Source organism: Arachis ipaensis, chromosome B1 (genome assembly GCF_059453495.1).
Source record: "Arachis ipaensis isolate K30076 ecotype BB chromosome B1, ASM5945349v1, whole genome shotgun sequence".
In the NCBI taxonomy this organism is placed as follows: Eukaryota; Viridiplantae; Streptophyta; class Magnoliopsida; order Fabales; family Fabaceae; genus Arachis; species Arachis ipaensis.
The window spans coordinates 11,095,417-11,111,861 of record NC_142436.1 but is presented as its reverse complement, the minus strand read 5'-3'; the positions used below and the strand labels follow the sequence as shown (position 1 = coordinate 11,111,861).

General features: G+C 36.9%; 1 protein-coding gene across 1 annotated transcript in view; it reads right to left on the bottom strand.

The window, feature by feature from the left end:
* LOC148575702 (naringenin 8-dimethylallyltransferase 2, chloroplastic-like) overlaps positions 1-16,445 on the bottom strand; it is a 34,525-nt gene extending 18,080 nt beyond the window's left edge. Inside the window, exons 1-5 of the mRNA XM_016327299.3 lie at positions 16,238-16,445; positions 15,893-16,131; positions 15,203-15,286; positions 2,557-2,631; positions 915-998 (exon numbers count right to left, since the gene is read on the bottom strand). Of these exons, the coding sequence (XP_016182785.1) occupies positions 915-998; positions 2,557-2,631; positions 15,203-15,286; positions 15,893-16,131; positions 16,238-16,316 (561 nt within the window). The 5' untranslated portion in view covers positions 16,317-16,445. The remainder of the gene's footprint in view (positions 1-914; positions 999-2,556; positions 2,632-15,202; positions 15,287-15,892; positions 16,132-16,237) is intronic.

Sequence of the window (16,445 nt, the reverse complement as noted above, 5' to 3'; positions counted from 1 at the left end):
CACATCACCTCTGTTTTACGACTTAAGCGTAAAGCTTGGTGTGGTAGGGTGTTACATTAACCATCCTAATTCAGCCCCCTTCTCAAAATCTAAAAAAATCATAAGAACGAATCTAATTCATTCTAAAAATTAGTTTTAAAAAAAATATTTTAATGCATGAATATTAATAAATTTTCTCATTTAAATTTTCTAAAAGCCACATCATTTAAACATGTAGGATTTGTAATAAATTGAAAAAAAAAGGTTGATATATGATTGATTTTCGTTTATTCCCACTTTAAAGGAATTGAACACGATTAAAAGTTTGTTTGGATGTTACTAAGTTAATAGAATTTTTTTTATTTTTAATGTTAGTAGTAAAAATAAAAATATTAAATAAATAAAATATTTTTTTTAAAAAGTTATAATTTATATTTTTTTTAAATTTTTTTACTAAAAATAGATATATTTTTAACATTATAAATAAATAAAAAATATTTTTATATTATCTTACTCAAACATAATTATTCGATAAAAAGATATTTGTACATAAAATATTTAAATATAAACATATTTTAATTTTTCTAAAAATTTTTTTAAAAAAATTAATTAAAAAAAAAAGATTTTTTCGTAAAAATTCACCTAATCAAACCCTAAATTTATTTAGCCATGAAGTGTACAAGTTAGTAATTAAAATAAAAAATTGAGGAGTTAATAAATAACATAAAGTTGAACGCTTTTATAAAATAAATTTGAATTAGAGTGAATAATACTTTAATAGAGCTGTAACTAACAAATAATTTGTCAAGAATTAAAAAAAGAAACGGAAATTATATTAAGTTATTAACACATGTTAATGAAATTGAAATTTAATTTAGAAGACATGAGAGGCATTGATATGCCGGGGTAAAAGTAATAAATCAATTATAGCGTACCATAAATAAACATGATATAGAGATAATGACTCCAGTTTTGTATGAAATTTTTCCAGATACCAAAGGACGATATGGCTTGTTAATCTACGATAACAATAATAATAAAACAATAACATTAGTATAGAAAAATAAGACATATACCATAAACAAAGTAATAAACTAAAATGTGTATATAAAATTAGTGTGAGACAGATATATATTCACTTATGTGTGTTTACAAGTTGCCAACAGAAGGAAATTAAAAGAGAAAGCATTGGAGAAGGAGGAAGAAAAATTAAAGTGATTAATGTAGTGTTTAAAGTTCTTTTTTACAGTTTCTAAATGAGATTAGAGAAGGCAGCCAACCGAGAGTTTATTGTATAAATTTAAAAGGGTAAAGTATACTTTTTGTCCCTAAAGTTTGGTAAAAGTTTTAAAAATATCCCTAAATTTTATTTTGTTTTAATTTTGTCCCAAAAATTTTCGATTTGCATCAAATATACTATCGACGACTAAATTTTCAAAAAAATTTAAGACCAATCTAATAATAATGCATGAAAATTATGTTTGATTTGCTTGTATTGAGGGTTGTTCTTATGAAATTGTTGTTGAATTAGTCTTAAATTTTTTGAAAAATTAGCCGTCAATGGTATATTTGATGCAAATCAAAAACTTTTGAGACAAAATTGAAACAAAATAAAACTTAGGGGTATTTTTGAAACTTTTGTCAAACTTTAGGGACAAAAAATATACTTTACCCAATTTAAAATTTTGGGGTAATGGTTTAACTGGTCTTTGAAAGATAAATTATTTTTTAAATTCATCTCTAAAAAATTGTATCAATCAAATTAGTCTTTTAAAAATTATAAATTAATTAGTTTGTCTTTCCGTCAATAATTAATAATGTGAATTGTTAATTGACAATAAACATAACACTAACCTATTCAATAATTAGACGCTGACTAAATATGTTTATGAAAATCCATCAATTTAGATCCTATGTTATATTAGAATTATATTACATGTAGTAATCGAAAAAAGAAACTAAATTAATAGAAATTTTTATAAACATATTGTATTTAATTAAATATTTCGATATATATGCTGTTAGTTAACATTTCGAATTGTTAATCTTAATGAAAATTGTTGATAGAGTGATAAAAATTAAAGACAAATATAATTAATTGATAATCTTTAAAAGACTAATCTTTTATGAATTAATTTAATCATTAACTTTTAATTTTTTTTTTACTAAAAGAATTATCTATGAATACATAAATGGTATTACAATATAGTCACACAAAAAATGGTATTACAATATATAATACATAAGAAATAAAAAATGTTAATTAAAATAAAATAGAATGAAAATCTTTCAATTTGGAAAAATCAGAAAGATAGAATTTCGAAAAGTTAACAAAATTTTAACCATATTATATATATATAAATTAACCATCAAATTAGTTAAAACTTAAAACTATGAATAATAAAACTCATGAACGACTCGAAAACTCTTATAATAAAACAGGCGCTCACAACACACGTACATTTTGAATAGCACACATTCGTGATGAATAATTCATTGGTGTAGAAAAGATTTCTATTAAAACAACCTTTGTGAAATTACAAAATCTAAAATTTCACAATGCCAAGAAGTTCATACCTTGTCTATTTCAACATCAACTAATTGATTAATGCCAACTGTATACCAATGCATGAAGATGATAGGTATGATAAACTGAGAAAACAAAACAAAAAAAAGGTTTATAAAACACTTCTAAAGTTATAATTAATAATCATATCTTCTAAGAGAAAACATACCTTTCATCTTCTAGGATGATCGAAAAGAAAGAAAGAAAGTTAGGAAATATTACAAAGTAATACATACATACCATTATTTTGGGCTTTTTTTCATCATCCTATCAAGGTACTTTTATCGTTTAAATAATCTCTTGACGACTAAAAATGGAAGAACACAGTTCTAAGGACAATATCTGTTTTGTTTATGTTTGTTTTTAATATTAAAAGTGATAGTTAAGAAATGAAAAAAAAAAAGCTTTTATACCATAAAAATAATATATACAAAAAATATATATACAATAAGTAGTATAAATATTATTTTTTAAAAAAATACCCTTCTCACCATTTGGCATTTGAAAGTCTGAAACATTTTAATTATTTTAATGAATTATTTTTAAGTGATAAAATAGTAGTTGTTCCTCGTTCTAGAATTCTAAGGAAGAAAGCAATTCAAATAATTCAAGATCTCTACCAAAGTGTCCAAACCCTAGAGGACTGGGTCACTTCCAAAGAATGATACCAACCGGAATATGCAAGTCAAGCAACTTCCAGGAGTCGATCACGGCAAAAAATCAGGAACAAAAGATCGCTCGACCGGTGCCACAGAAAATGCCGAAATTGTAGCGCTTCCCAGGAACCGGAGTGCCAACGTGATGACGAAGACAGAAGGCACCAACGGGACTCCAAACGGACAAGGAGTGAGCACGTGACAATGAAAGTCATCTCGTTCACTGAGAGAATCATAAAGGCTAAGCTACCGAAAGGCTTTGACAAGCCGACCGACATGAAGTACGATGAGACGAAGGACCCACAGGAACATCTCACGATGAAGACTTTCGAAAATACCTCACCACTAAACCAGTCTGGACTATGCACGAAATCCAAAACCTTGATAAGGAATAAATAAACGACGAAGAGGTCAGCAAAGCCGCGACAGCCAATAAACGGCAACACGGCAATACAGCACCTCAAAGTAACCTACCGTCCAAAGATACTCCGAAGGAGCACTACAAATCCACCGCTATCAACCGGCCACCCAGAGTGGGAAAGTTCACAAACTACACCCCTATCAGCCCCATCACGGAGATCTATCACCAGATAGCCGAACGAGGCATTCTCCCGAAGGCGCGACAATTGAAGGCACGGACAGGCAGTAATAAAAGCTTGTACTGCGACTATCACAGAGGATACGGAAACAAGACTCAAGATTGCTTTGATCTAAAAGACGCTCTCGAACAAGCCATCTGAGATGGCAAACTCCCTGAGTTCACCAAAATTATCCGAGAATCCAGGAAAACTGAAAGAGAAAGATCGCCAGAGTGGGAAGGACACAATCCCAGGATGGTGGCACATACGCACCAGGAAAGTCCGAGAATCGACCCCACCATAATAGTGAATGTGATCACAAGGAAAGATGCACTGGAAAAATCCAAATCGGCTCTGAAAAAGGATTTTCGGGTGCTGGTCGTGAAAGACAAAACACGAACCTCTTCCCTCCTGGCAACTATCACATTCTCCCCCGACGATTGCCAGAACGGCACTTCAGCGGGAAGATGCCCCCTTTGTCATCTCGGCAAGGGTCGAAATTGAGTTAGTAAAACGAATACTGGTAGATACCGGAGCCGACTCTAACATTATTTTTGGAGGAGCCTTCGACAAGTTAGGACTCGGAAACAAGAACCTACAAAGTCACCGCAACGCAGTAACCAAACTCAGAGATAACTTCCTCAAACCAGATGGCTTCATAGTGCTGCCAGTCACCATTGAAACCGGACGCTAGAGGAAGTTCGTACTCTCCGAGTTCGTGGTCCTAAAGGACTCCACGGCCTAGAACATCATTCTTGGAAGGAAAATGATTAACGATCTATCCACCATCATCTTCACCAAGTTCCTAATCATGAAGTTCTAAGCCGACAACAACATCATAGGAACAATACATGGTGACCAAGAAGTCGCGGTAGAATGTGACAACACCAACCTAGCCCTCCGAAAGCAATCATGGGATGTGGCGGGAATCTTCTTAGCCGATTTGACGCACGACCAAATGACCAGTTGAGACCGAAATCCTAAGGAGACATGAAAAAGCTACAGATAGGGAAAACCAAATATGAATTCACATTCATCAACAAAAATCTTCCCTTCAGCCTAAAAGGAAAACTCGTGGAACTCCTAAAGCAAAATAGGGACCTGTTCGCATTCACCTTGGTCGACATGCCAAAATAGACCCAGAACTGATGTCCCATCAATTAGCTGTGCACTCCAAGGCTAAACCAGTAGCCCAGAGGCGAAACTAAATGTCTGCTAACCGAGCAACCGAAGTCAGAAAGCAAGTCAAAAGGCTTGCTGGAAGCAGGCTTCATCCGGGACTCCCTTACATGACCTTGATGGCTAACATCGTGTTGGTCAAAAAGGCAAACGGTAAATGAAAAATGTACGTCAATTACATAGACTTAAGCAAAGTCTGTCCAAAGGATGCCGTTTCCTTACCAAACATCGACGGATTGGTAGACGCTGCCTTGGGACACCAGTACCTCAGCTTCATGGATGCCTATTCCGGGTATAACCAAATACCCATGCACTGACCAGATGAGGTAAAGACCGCGTTCATAATCCCGGAAGGCACGTACTGCTACATAGTCATGCCCTTCAGGCTAAAAAATACCGGAGCTACCTACCAAAGACTCGTCACAAAGATCTTCAAAGACCTCTTAGGGACCGAATTGGAGGTCTATATTGACGACATGCTAACCAAGACTCAAATAGGCAAGGAGCTCATTGACTACCTAAAACTCATACTAGATACTCTGAGGAAGCACCGAATACACTTTAATTCGACGAAGTGCGCCTTCGGGATGGAGGCCGGGAAGTTCTTGGGTTTCATGATCACACAATAAGGAGTAGAGGTGAACCCGAAAAAGTGTAAGGCCGTCCTCGAGATGAGTAGCCCCACAAACCTCAAAGATGTCCAAAGGCTAACTAGACGCTTGCTGCCCTCTCACGTTTTCTCAGATCCTTGACCTAAAAGGCCATCCCCTTCTTCAGACTCATGAAAAAGAGTATAAGCTTCAAATGGGAACTCGAGTGCTAGCAGAGCCTCTCATACTCTCAAAATTCAGAACAAGAGAGACATCATACCTCAACTTATCCATCACGGAAGAAGCACTAGCAGCGGTGCTAATCCGGGAGGACAAGCAAAAAACACAGAATCTAGTGTACGTCATAAGTAAGGTTCTCCAAAACATAGGGACGTGCTACTCCAAACTCGAAAAGCCCGCCTACGTGTTACTCACAGCATCTCGACGCCTTCGGCAGTACTTCCAAAGCCTCCCTATCGCGGTTCGAGCAGAGAAGCCTATCAGACAAGTACTGTAGAAGCCAGACTTGGCAGGATGAATACTCGCTTGGTCGGTCGAGCTGTCACAAGACGAGATCAAATTTGAGCCCAAAATGCAATTAAGGCTCAGGTCATGGCAGACTTCATCGCCGAAATTAGAGTTGGCCAAAGAGGTCGGGGCAAAAATACTAGAAGTCTGTAGCGATTTCCAGATAGTCAGCTCCCAAATAAACGGGAACTACCAAACACCGGACCCCCTGTTACAATAATACTTATCCAAGGTCAAGGAACTAACTGCTGAATTCAACGAAGTGACCATCCAGCACATTCCTACAGAACGAAACGCGAGAGCTGATTTGCTCTCTAAACTAGCAAGTACCAAGTTGGTCACGGAAACTGATCCCTAATTTAGGAAGTCATCAATACACCATCCGTTATGACCACAAGCTCGACACACTTTTCCGTGTCAAATTAGCACTCCTAGACCTTCACAATCCTCGAGTACCTCGCTGACGGGAACCTACCCAAGGATCCAAAGGATGCAAAACGTATAAAACGAGAAGCTGCAAAGTATACCATGATAGCAGGGCAGTTGTACAAACGAGGATTGTCACAATCCCTCCTCAAGTGTATAGAACCCGACGACACAGATTACGTACTTCGGGAAATTCATGAAGGGTGTTATAGCCATCACGTTGGAGGCAAAGTCCTAGCACAAAAGGTCATTCGGGCTAGGTATTTTTGGCCCACTATTATCAGAGACTCTCTTCAACTAGGAAAAAGTTGTAAACGGTGCCAAGTCCATGCCGACTTTCACCAAGAAGCCCTAATAAGCTCAGCGCTATATCAGCAATCGCCCCTTCGGAACCTGGAAAATCGATATTGTCGGCCCCTTCTCCATGACTCCTGAGCAGCTCCGATTTCTCATAATCGCCATAGACTACTACACCAAATGGATCGAAGCCGAGGTGCTGGCCACTATCACGGCTACCTAGTGCTGAAAATTCTTCTGGAGACAAGTTATAACCCATTTTGAAATCCCTAAAATTGTAATCTCGGACAAAGAAACCCAGTTCGTTGGTAAACATTTCAGGGAGTTCCTAGAGCGACTCGACGTCTCTCAGAGGTTCATTTCGGTAGAGCACCCATAAACCAACGGCTAAGTAGAAGCAGCCAACAAAATCATTGTGAAAAGGCCTCAAAAAATAACTAGACGTGGCCAAAGGCATGTGGGCCAACGAACTCGGATCCGTCCTCAGGTAATATTGAACATCCCCTCAAACCTCAACCAGGGAAACCCACTTCTGGCTAACATGTGGCCTAAAGACCATTATCCCGACTGAGATCGTGGAACCCAGCCTGTGAAGGACTGTGGAAGGTCGTGACAAGGACGTAGAGCGGGACCTCGCAAATGAAGTTAGAAGCATAGCTCACCTACGAGAACTAGCCTTGAAACAAAAGGTAAGCCTAAGGTACAACCAAGACTTAGTGAAATGAGACTTCAAAGAGGGAGACCTAGTCTTGCGATGCAACGAAATTGGCCCCCTACCCCGGGAGAAGGAAATCTCTCAGCCAACTGGGAAGGACCCTACTGAATCAAGTGTGTAATCAAAAAAGGAGCCTACAAGCTGGAACGACTCAAAGGGACTGAGCTCTTGAGATCATAGAGCATCACAAACCTACGGCATTACTACTCGTAAGAAAGCCCTATCGATTTGGCAACTTTTAAGTTTCTTTCTTCATGTTGTCTTACAATTTAGTCATAGTTTCTTTATTATTATCTTTATTTCTTTCTCCCTTGTTATGAATTCTCATTTCTTCGGGCACTCTTTCCTATCCAAACAACAACAGGAGGTTTTAACGAGGCCTACCATTTAATAAAAGTCATTTTTTCTTTTAATGGACTCCTATCTGAGCAAAATGGTACGAACTAAAAAACATGTTTTCCACGTTCTAATGAAGCCAACGATACAAATAGAATAAACTGAACGGTTACCCTAGGGCCCAATCACCCTCGAGGCCAACAAACGGATATCCACAAACAAAGTACTTGAAATGGCCCACCAGGAGGCCCACCATTCATGAAAAACGGCACACCAAAAATAAAAGGCTACCCAAAGCAGTTTAAAGAGCCGGGAAAATGGCTTACAAACTTGAAAAGAAAAATTGTTCTGCAAAAGCAAGTACATAAACGCCGAACAGACGGCTTACAAAATTATTAAATAAAATAAAAAAATAGAAACAAACTACTCCAAGTCCACGATCTGACCATCTTCCACGGTCCGAAAAGCTCCCAAAATGGACATGTCCACATCGGGAGCCAAAACCTAAGCTTGGGCCTTTAGAGCCTCCTTGGTAACTGCGACAATTGCATGAGCATCAGCTAGAAGACCGGTATTTTGCTTCTTCAAACTTTCCACCTTGGCCTTCGCAACCTCTGCCTCGGAACGGGCAGCAGCAACAGCATTTTCAGCATCAGCAGCCAACTTCTGGGCCTTAACCATCTGAATTGACAGCTCAATTTCCCGCTTTGACAATGTCAGGATCTCGGCACCCGCATCTTAGGCATCCTTGGCCGGTTTCAACCTGGTGACCTTGGCCGCCTCCAACTGTCCCTTCAAAATCCCCAAATCCACCTGAGCCTGCCGAAGCTTCCCACGCAGATGGCAAGTTTGCGAAAGCGCAAGCTCGGCTTTTCGGATGATGGTAGCAGAGCAAACGAGACCACGATACACTAACTAGGCTTGGCCAGACAGATCACAATCTCAAAAAGAATATCAGTACCGAACAACAGATGACTGTCAGTAAAATCGAGAGCATCAAAAGACCTATCCATCATGCAAGAAGTAACCACTCTTGTGCTAACACCCTCATGATTACCCCCTTCGGGCCTCTTACACTTTCTGTCAGGCTCAGGAATTGGGATCTCCTGAAGATCGTCATCCCCAGCGACTCCCTTTTGAACGATCTCTTGTGAAACCGTCTGGGAACTAGGGATGGAAGTCGTCGAAGGTGTCGATTGAGAAGATTCCACCACCCCTTCCGGCTCTTGAACGAAGGCAGCCTTCAAGCGCTGCAAGGTCGTCAGTCGATTAGCCATCCCAACAACAAGAAAAAGAAAAAAGACCAAGACCAAAAATCATGTTACGAGAACAGGAACAGATAAACAAACAAAAAATAACCTTCCAACATAAGACCTGCCCACCTCGGAATCCCCATCACATCGCAAGGATTCAGAGGTCGGTCCCCAAAAAGTGCCAACAAGACGTTGGCAATTTTCTTACCCCTCATAGGTCACCCTCATATGATAGGAAGCCCCAACCCTGAAATTTCAATACGGGAAAATCCGGCGCTCTCCCTCTGGCGAAAGCCAAAAGGGATGACAACCCTCGGCAGGATGAACCTTGATACTCTGCCTTGAAGCCATGAAATGAATCTTCAAACAAGTCAAAAATTTGGCGATTCGTCTGGGCTCGGAAAGAGATGTTCCCTTTCCTGTGTTTTCCCTCCTTATGTGAAATGGTTAACAAGAAGAAAAATAATAAGACTTTAACCTGAGCCGGTACCTCCAAAAAATTACACACCAACTTAAAGGTCCAAATAGTCACCCAGCTGAGATGGCCGTCGAAATCCGATTCAAAAGAGCCATCTGAAACTCGAAAAAGGGTAACTGAATCCCTAATTTGGTAAACAGGGGCTCATGCACCCAAATCCAATATGGGATTGAAGGAGAATCCAAGTTAAGGTAACAGGCCCTCTCATTCTCATTGGCGAGCACCAGCTCGTATCGCCCCTCCTCCTTACCAGCTCCCAACACGGCCCCTTCATTTCAGAGCCTTTAGAGGTGTCCCCCTCGTCTAGTCGAGAAGGCATGCTCGACACGTCAGATGTCACCTAGTGGTAACAGTTTGGCACACTCCTTACCGAGAAAATACAACCTGAATTTCTCTGCACTCTCCTTATAATATCCCGATTCTCTACAGAGTTATTCTCAAAAATTCTGTGATGAAAAATTCAATAAATATATGAGAATCACCTCATCATAAAATAATAAGGCAGATTTAGACTTGATAAGTGAAAATAATAGATATACCGTGAAAGATAAAAGCGTTTCCTAAGCCAAAAACTGTATCGATAACGATGAATTTGACCATCGAGTTAAATTCATCTATTGAATCTTTGCTACTAGACATTCTTAACAATTTTAGCTTAGTAGAATATTCTAAATTTTATTCAAAGTTGAGATACTCTCTACGGTTAATATCTCAGTTGCTGGTTGTTTAAATCGATACGGTTTAGTTATTGAACCGTTTTCTTTCCTCTCTTTGGCAATTTGGACAAACCTTTAAGGAAGCTACCTTTAATAAATTAATGAAGCTGCTAGAAAGATTATTTAAAAGAAAAATAAAGAACCGAAACACTTAGTCTAATTAAAATCTAACCGAATTTAAACCGAACCGAATTTTTTCCTAAATAAACCACTCTCTCTATATTAGCCACTTAACCACTACTAAACCACTCTCTCTCGCCTCTTCTTGCTGGCTGAACCTCCTCCATATATTGGCCAAGAGTAATGAATCATTAAGAAGTAATAATGAAGGAAGCATACAATCAAACATGTGTTCACTTCCTTGCATTGGTGTCACCAAACCATCCTTTAATCCACTACCCATTGCCCTTTAAATAGCCTTGTTAGAGTTCAGTTTTTGAGCCTTAATAAGAGAGAAAAGAAAGAGAGAGCTGAACTGAAAAAGAAAAGGGAATGAGTGTGGGTGAGTTCCTTCCATCCTTCTTGTGATCATCAAAATTAAAGAACGTGAGTGAGAGAGGAAGCTAACCGAAGCTTGAAGGGGGAGGAACCAGCAGTCTCACCATCTTCACCAAGCTTTTTTCTTCAAAATTTAGCAATAAAATTCACACCAACCATCATCCAATAACTCCTTTCTAGTTGGCCAAAGTTAATTGAAGTAAAGCTAGAACCGATTTCTTGAACAAGGGTGCACTCCATCGAGGTAGGGGTTAGGTTAGTATAATTATATGTTTGTGTTTATGTGAATGATGCCTGTTGATGATGAAATGAGTAATTTCTGCTATCTATGATGTTGGTTTGTGTTTGATAATGATGAAGATAATTAAGAGATGATAAGAAGTTTAGGAAACCAAAATGGTTAGTTAGAATCTAAGCCAAATTCTGCCGACATAGTTACTGAACTTAGGCAGCGACTTGCGCAAAAATCTGGAAAAAATATGGCCACTTAAAAATCGTGTAATAATTTTCTGGTAATATTTGATGAGGTTAGATCATCCTCTAAAAATTTTAGAATTTTCTGATGAGTAGGTTGGAAGATAAAAATGTTTGAAAGTAAATAGTTTCTGCTGAAAAATCTATTTTTGAATTAATCTAGTAGCAACTTCCAACCTACACAACTTTTAATTCTGATGGGTTTTTGGGTTGCAACCAAAGAGAATTGAAATATTAGAATGCAAAGAACATTGTGTCTGAAATTATGGGTAATCCCATTTTTATAGAATTAAATACGCAATTTACAAAATGGAAGGTTCACTATTTTATTGATATGCAATTCTGAAACTCGTTGATAATTTCAGTGATTTGTTTGCATTACTGGTATTGATCCTAAACTCCAAATTGAGTGCAATCCATTTTAATAGAACCCTCATGATGTATATTTTGTTTCCTCAAAAGTTCAGAATTTTAGAAGCTATGGATTAAAAGTGATAGGCTGTAACATTTTACTGCTTACTAATGGCTAAATAGGATTTACAAACTTAGAGCAGTGATTTCCTGAATGAATATCTCCTGATGTAGAAAAGATTTTGTGATGAGACTAAAACCAAATAAAACCTTATGGTGTCTATCTCATTTAGTTTAAATTTCAAAGCCATAGCTATTCTAGAAAATTAGTTGTGCACTTTGGAAGTTAACCAATTCACTGGTTAACCAAATAGAAACCTCTCAAAACAGAATGGGCATAACTTTTGTTCTGGAAACGAGAATGCTCTGAAACTTAAACCAAATGAAACTTGAGTTCGATACAAATGCGTGGACATAAAGTTTGCACGAATATGAGATTATTAAATAGAATACTGGTCGCCAAGGAGGCATTAGGCTAAACAAGTCAAGAAAATAAATAAGAACATAAGTTGTCCCTATGAATGTTTAAAGTTAAAAGGTGATGCGGAGGTATGTTTAGTAACATGGTGATGCGAAAGTATGTTTAGTAACATGGTGATGCAGAGGTATGCGTATTTATAAGGTGATGCGGAGGCATGATGAAAAGAAAGAAAATGAGCAACCATGAATGGATAATGAATTATGAGAACTATTTGTTTGAATGGGCCTTTGTGCCAAAGTGCTAATGCGGACGTGTCTGCCTAACTGATAGCCTGAGATTACTAATAATGTAGGAATGTCTGCCTAACTGATAGCATATTGTATGTTGAATGGGCCTTGTGCCGAATTGCTAATGCGAAAGTGTCCGCGTAACTGATAGCCTGAGATTGCTAATGCGGAAATGTTCGCCTAACTGATAGCTTGTTTCTACCGTGATGCCAAGATATCCTAACTGACATACCCATGAAGATAATTGTACCTGACTGACACGGTAAAGAAATTATATTCGGGGTTCCCCCCGAGTAACGTCAGGATGCAGGTAGACAACCGACGCATGAGCTCATGACCTGCACTAGGTACAGGCATACATCATAAATTATTTGCGCATTTGATTGTGATTGTTTACTGTTCATTATTTCTGCTATGTGCTATCTGCTTCTTGTTAATTTTCTATTCTCTATTTCTTGTTTGTATTTTTAAAACTATATGATTTAACTTTCTCCAAAACTTAGAACAAGATAATAAAGTTAGGAATTATAGTCATAGAGAATAGCGTGAGAACGACAGTGATCCCAAAGAAAGATGCCAAGAAAGAGTTATGTTAGAGCCCACGATACAGAAGTAGTCGAGAGGCTTAGTAAGCGAGTTATTATGATAGAGCCAAAACTCTAAGTTTCACGTGTTGTCAGACCCTACAGGAGATGCTCGAAACTAGTCTTGAGCTGATGGTTGCAGACTTGTGCCTCGACGGTAGAAAGAATGTACGATAGATGGTATTCATTCCATAGATTTTGCTTTCCCTCACTTCTGTAGTATTTTTTAGGGATAGAACTAGATATTTTCTTTTCTTTTAGTCTGGGTACCAGTTTAGGGATTTTCTATATGAACCAGGTATATATATATATATATATATATATATATATATATATATATATATATATATGTCAAGTTTGTATGAACTAACCTGAGATGTTATACATGCATGAGAGTTTTCTGTAATCTCATTACTAATTTAATTTGCTGTTAGTTTGGTGTTTATTTTATATTGTATATCTCTGAAGATCGCTAATAGGTTTGTTAAGAAAGACATATGATAAAAATAAGCTAACATACGCGATTCCGTTAGTACGAAAGGCTCATATGTAGTAAGTATTACCGAGTCTAGAGTATTATAGGGCTACTGGGAAGTAACACCTGACGACTGGCAGTGATCCAGACCTGCCAAAAATCGGATTGTTACACTCCTCTGTCACACCATACCTATATCCAAATAGGATTTTTCACTATCAGTCCACTACCTAGAAACGCAAACTTACAAAAAATTCCTACCTATACCAAAGCCACAACCAAAACACTTAAAACTACACTAAACATGATATCCCTCATCAACATTTTTTCTACCATTAAATGCAGAACCATGCAAAAACACAGAAACAGGAGACACCAAGATACAGTAAATGTATAAAGGAAGAAAGACACTGTCCTGTGCTGGAAAACAGAAGCGAAGAAAGGAGGAAGAAACGAATAGTCCGAACGGCAGCAACAACAACAAAAGAGAGGGAAAACAGTGTGAGAAGAGGAAATGAGGGAGAAGGGAAAGTGCGCGGTTACAATAGGAAAAACAAAGAAAAACGAAAAGCAAAACCCCAAACATTTCAAATAGCAAAAGGCAAAAAAGAAAAAATGCCAAACCTCTCTCTCCCATTAAACGGCATAATAACGCCTTGGGAATCACAACGGTTGAAGTCCCATCACCAAGAAAAGCAATGGACGGACGATGACATGACCAAACACGCCAGACATCACGAAACCCTGACCCTACAAGAAGACAAGAATCAACGTCTCATTTGCCAACACGAGGATCACGGACCCCGATACCGCGAAGAAATAAGCTAACCCAACAACGAAACTAAGCATGGATACTCTCCTACTTCGGGGGCAAATGTTCCGGACCTGACCTCCGGATCCCCAAACGGCCTCGCCATGACCTGAATCCTTGGGTCTAGACCTAAATTGCAGCCCAAGCCGGCTAAGAGATCGCAAATCTCTAACTACTATTCAAATTTAAATACTTTTCTTATCTTAGCCAACAAGATAAGATAATATAACAACACAAATTATATAAGGGGAGCTAGGGGCTCCCTCAGGTATGTTACGCATTCCAAAACCTTATCTATACCTCTCAGATCCATTTTGATTTGAGCGTCAGAATTTTTTTGCAGGTACCATCTCTCACCGCTCGAGAGGTCTGATCACGTTGTGACCAAGGCTGATAGGTCTCTGATCCTCCCTTCAACCCGTTCAAGGCCATCCTTGTATAGAATTGGTTAATTATTTAAATCGGTCTAATTTTTTAACAATTAATCGATTTAAAATAATAAAATACAAAATATTATTTTTTTCTAAATAAATATAATTTTTTTATATCTGACTCGATCTCAATTGAATTTCGATTGAATTTTAAAAAATTTTTTTATCTCAAATTCTATTAGTTTAACGATTGGTTGGATTTTTAAAACGTTGCTATTTTAAAGTTAAAAATGCTTTTCCGTATAGCACCTCCTGCGGGGGATGAAAAGAAATGTGAAGATATGAGAAAAAAATCAACAATGGCATATAAAAAAGTAATTTGAAAAAATTACAATTTGATAATAAGTGCGAATTAATAAAAAAGGCAATAAATTATTTCTGGATGCAAGATGACATTATTTATGCTATATAGGAAGGGTCAAGTGATAAGAGATTTTGCTGACTATTGTACACAAGATCCTAAATATAAATCTAATTTGGAAACAATTGTGAATATAGAAAGATGAAGCTCACCTTGAATAAGCCAATAAAAAATTTTGGAGATATATCTGATAAATTTTCCACTGCAAGGACCGATGTCGAAGATATGCACATTATCTGACCGGACATAAACAAATTAAAGTTACTTCATCCACAAGACATAAAATTATTTTTTGTTTCTGTCTTTTTTTTAGAGGAAGTTAGGAGTACAGTGTCTATTAATTAGGGTTGGTTGGTTTTAAACACAAAACTCACCCAACTCTTTATATTTATTAATGTTTTTTATATTTATAAATATTTTCATCAATTTATGAAAACTTTTAAATGTATAAAAAAAATTACCGTAATTTATTTTATCATACTAATTAGATCATGAAATTTATTTAATTATATGAAACTTGATAGATAATTTCCTTAAATATATATGTATATTTTTAAAAAGATTATTAGACTCATGAGTGTATGAGTCATTCAACCCGCTAATTAAATTGTGAACTATGTTAAAATATATTAGTCATTAAAATCAGTCATCAATATAAAATACACGTTGAAAATAAATTAAATCACACGTTAGTGACTGATTTTAGTGATTAATTTTGGTGTACGAATAATATTTTTGTTAAATAAATATATTGATTAAAAAAATCTTTTCAACGATTCCAACCTAACCACTAATATTAACAAGTGTGTAGTAGCATTATTTAAGGTTGATTGTGAACTAACCACAGTAATTAAATAATAAGATATAGTAAACTTTTGGACAGTATGCAAGATATCTTTGGTAGACTTCCAAATGGTTTGTGTATCAAACGGTTCAGAAGTTGCTTTCATAAGAAAATTTCGTGTCTTGGGTTTATGAGGTGTGGATCCTCCATGAATGAATTTGTAAGAATGGTTCCAGTTATGCTCCAAGGATTGGAGTTTTCTCTTCTTGTGCCATAAAGCTCTTCTTGCAATTGAACCTAAACAACCAACCCAATTTTATATTATATATGTAGTAAAACTCAAGTGCAGTTATTTTTATATAAAATTGATAGCTGATAACGATTAGAGAAGGAAAAGTGGTACCAGTTGTGATGGAAAGAGATGATGGAGTAGGATGAGGAAATAATGATGAGCCAAGAAGAAGCTTGGAAGTGGAAGCCATTGGGAATCAACAAATTTTGGATCACAATCAATCAAGACATGAAAACTGTGTGTTCTTGACAAGATCTTCACTTGTCCTGTTTATTAAGAAGGGGATATATATAGCTACTTATATAATTTTTCAATTATG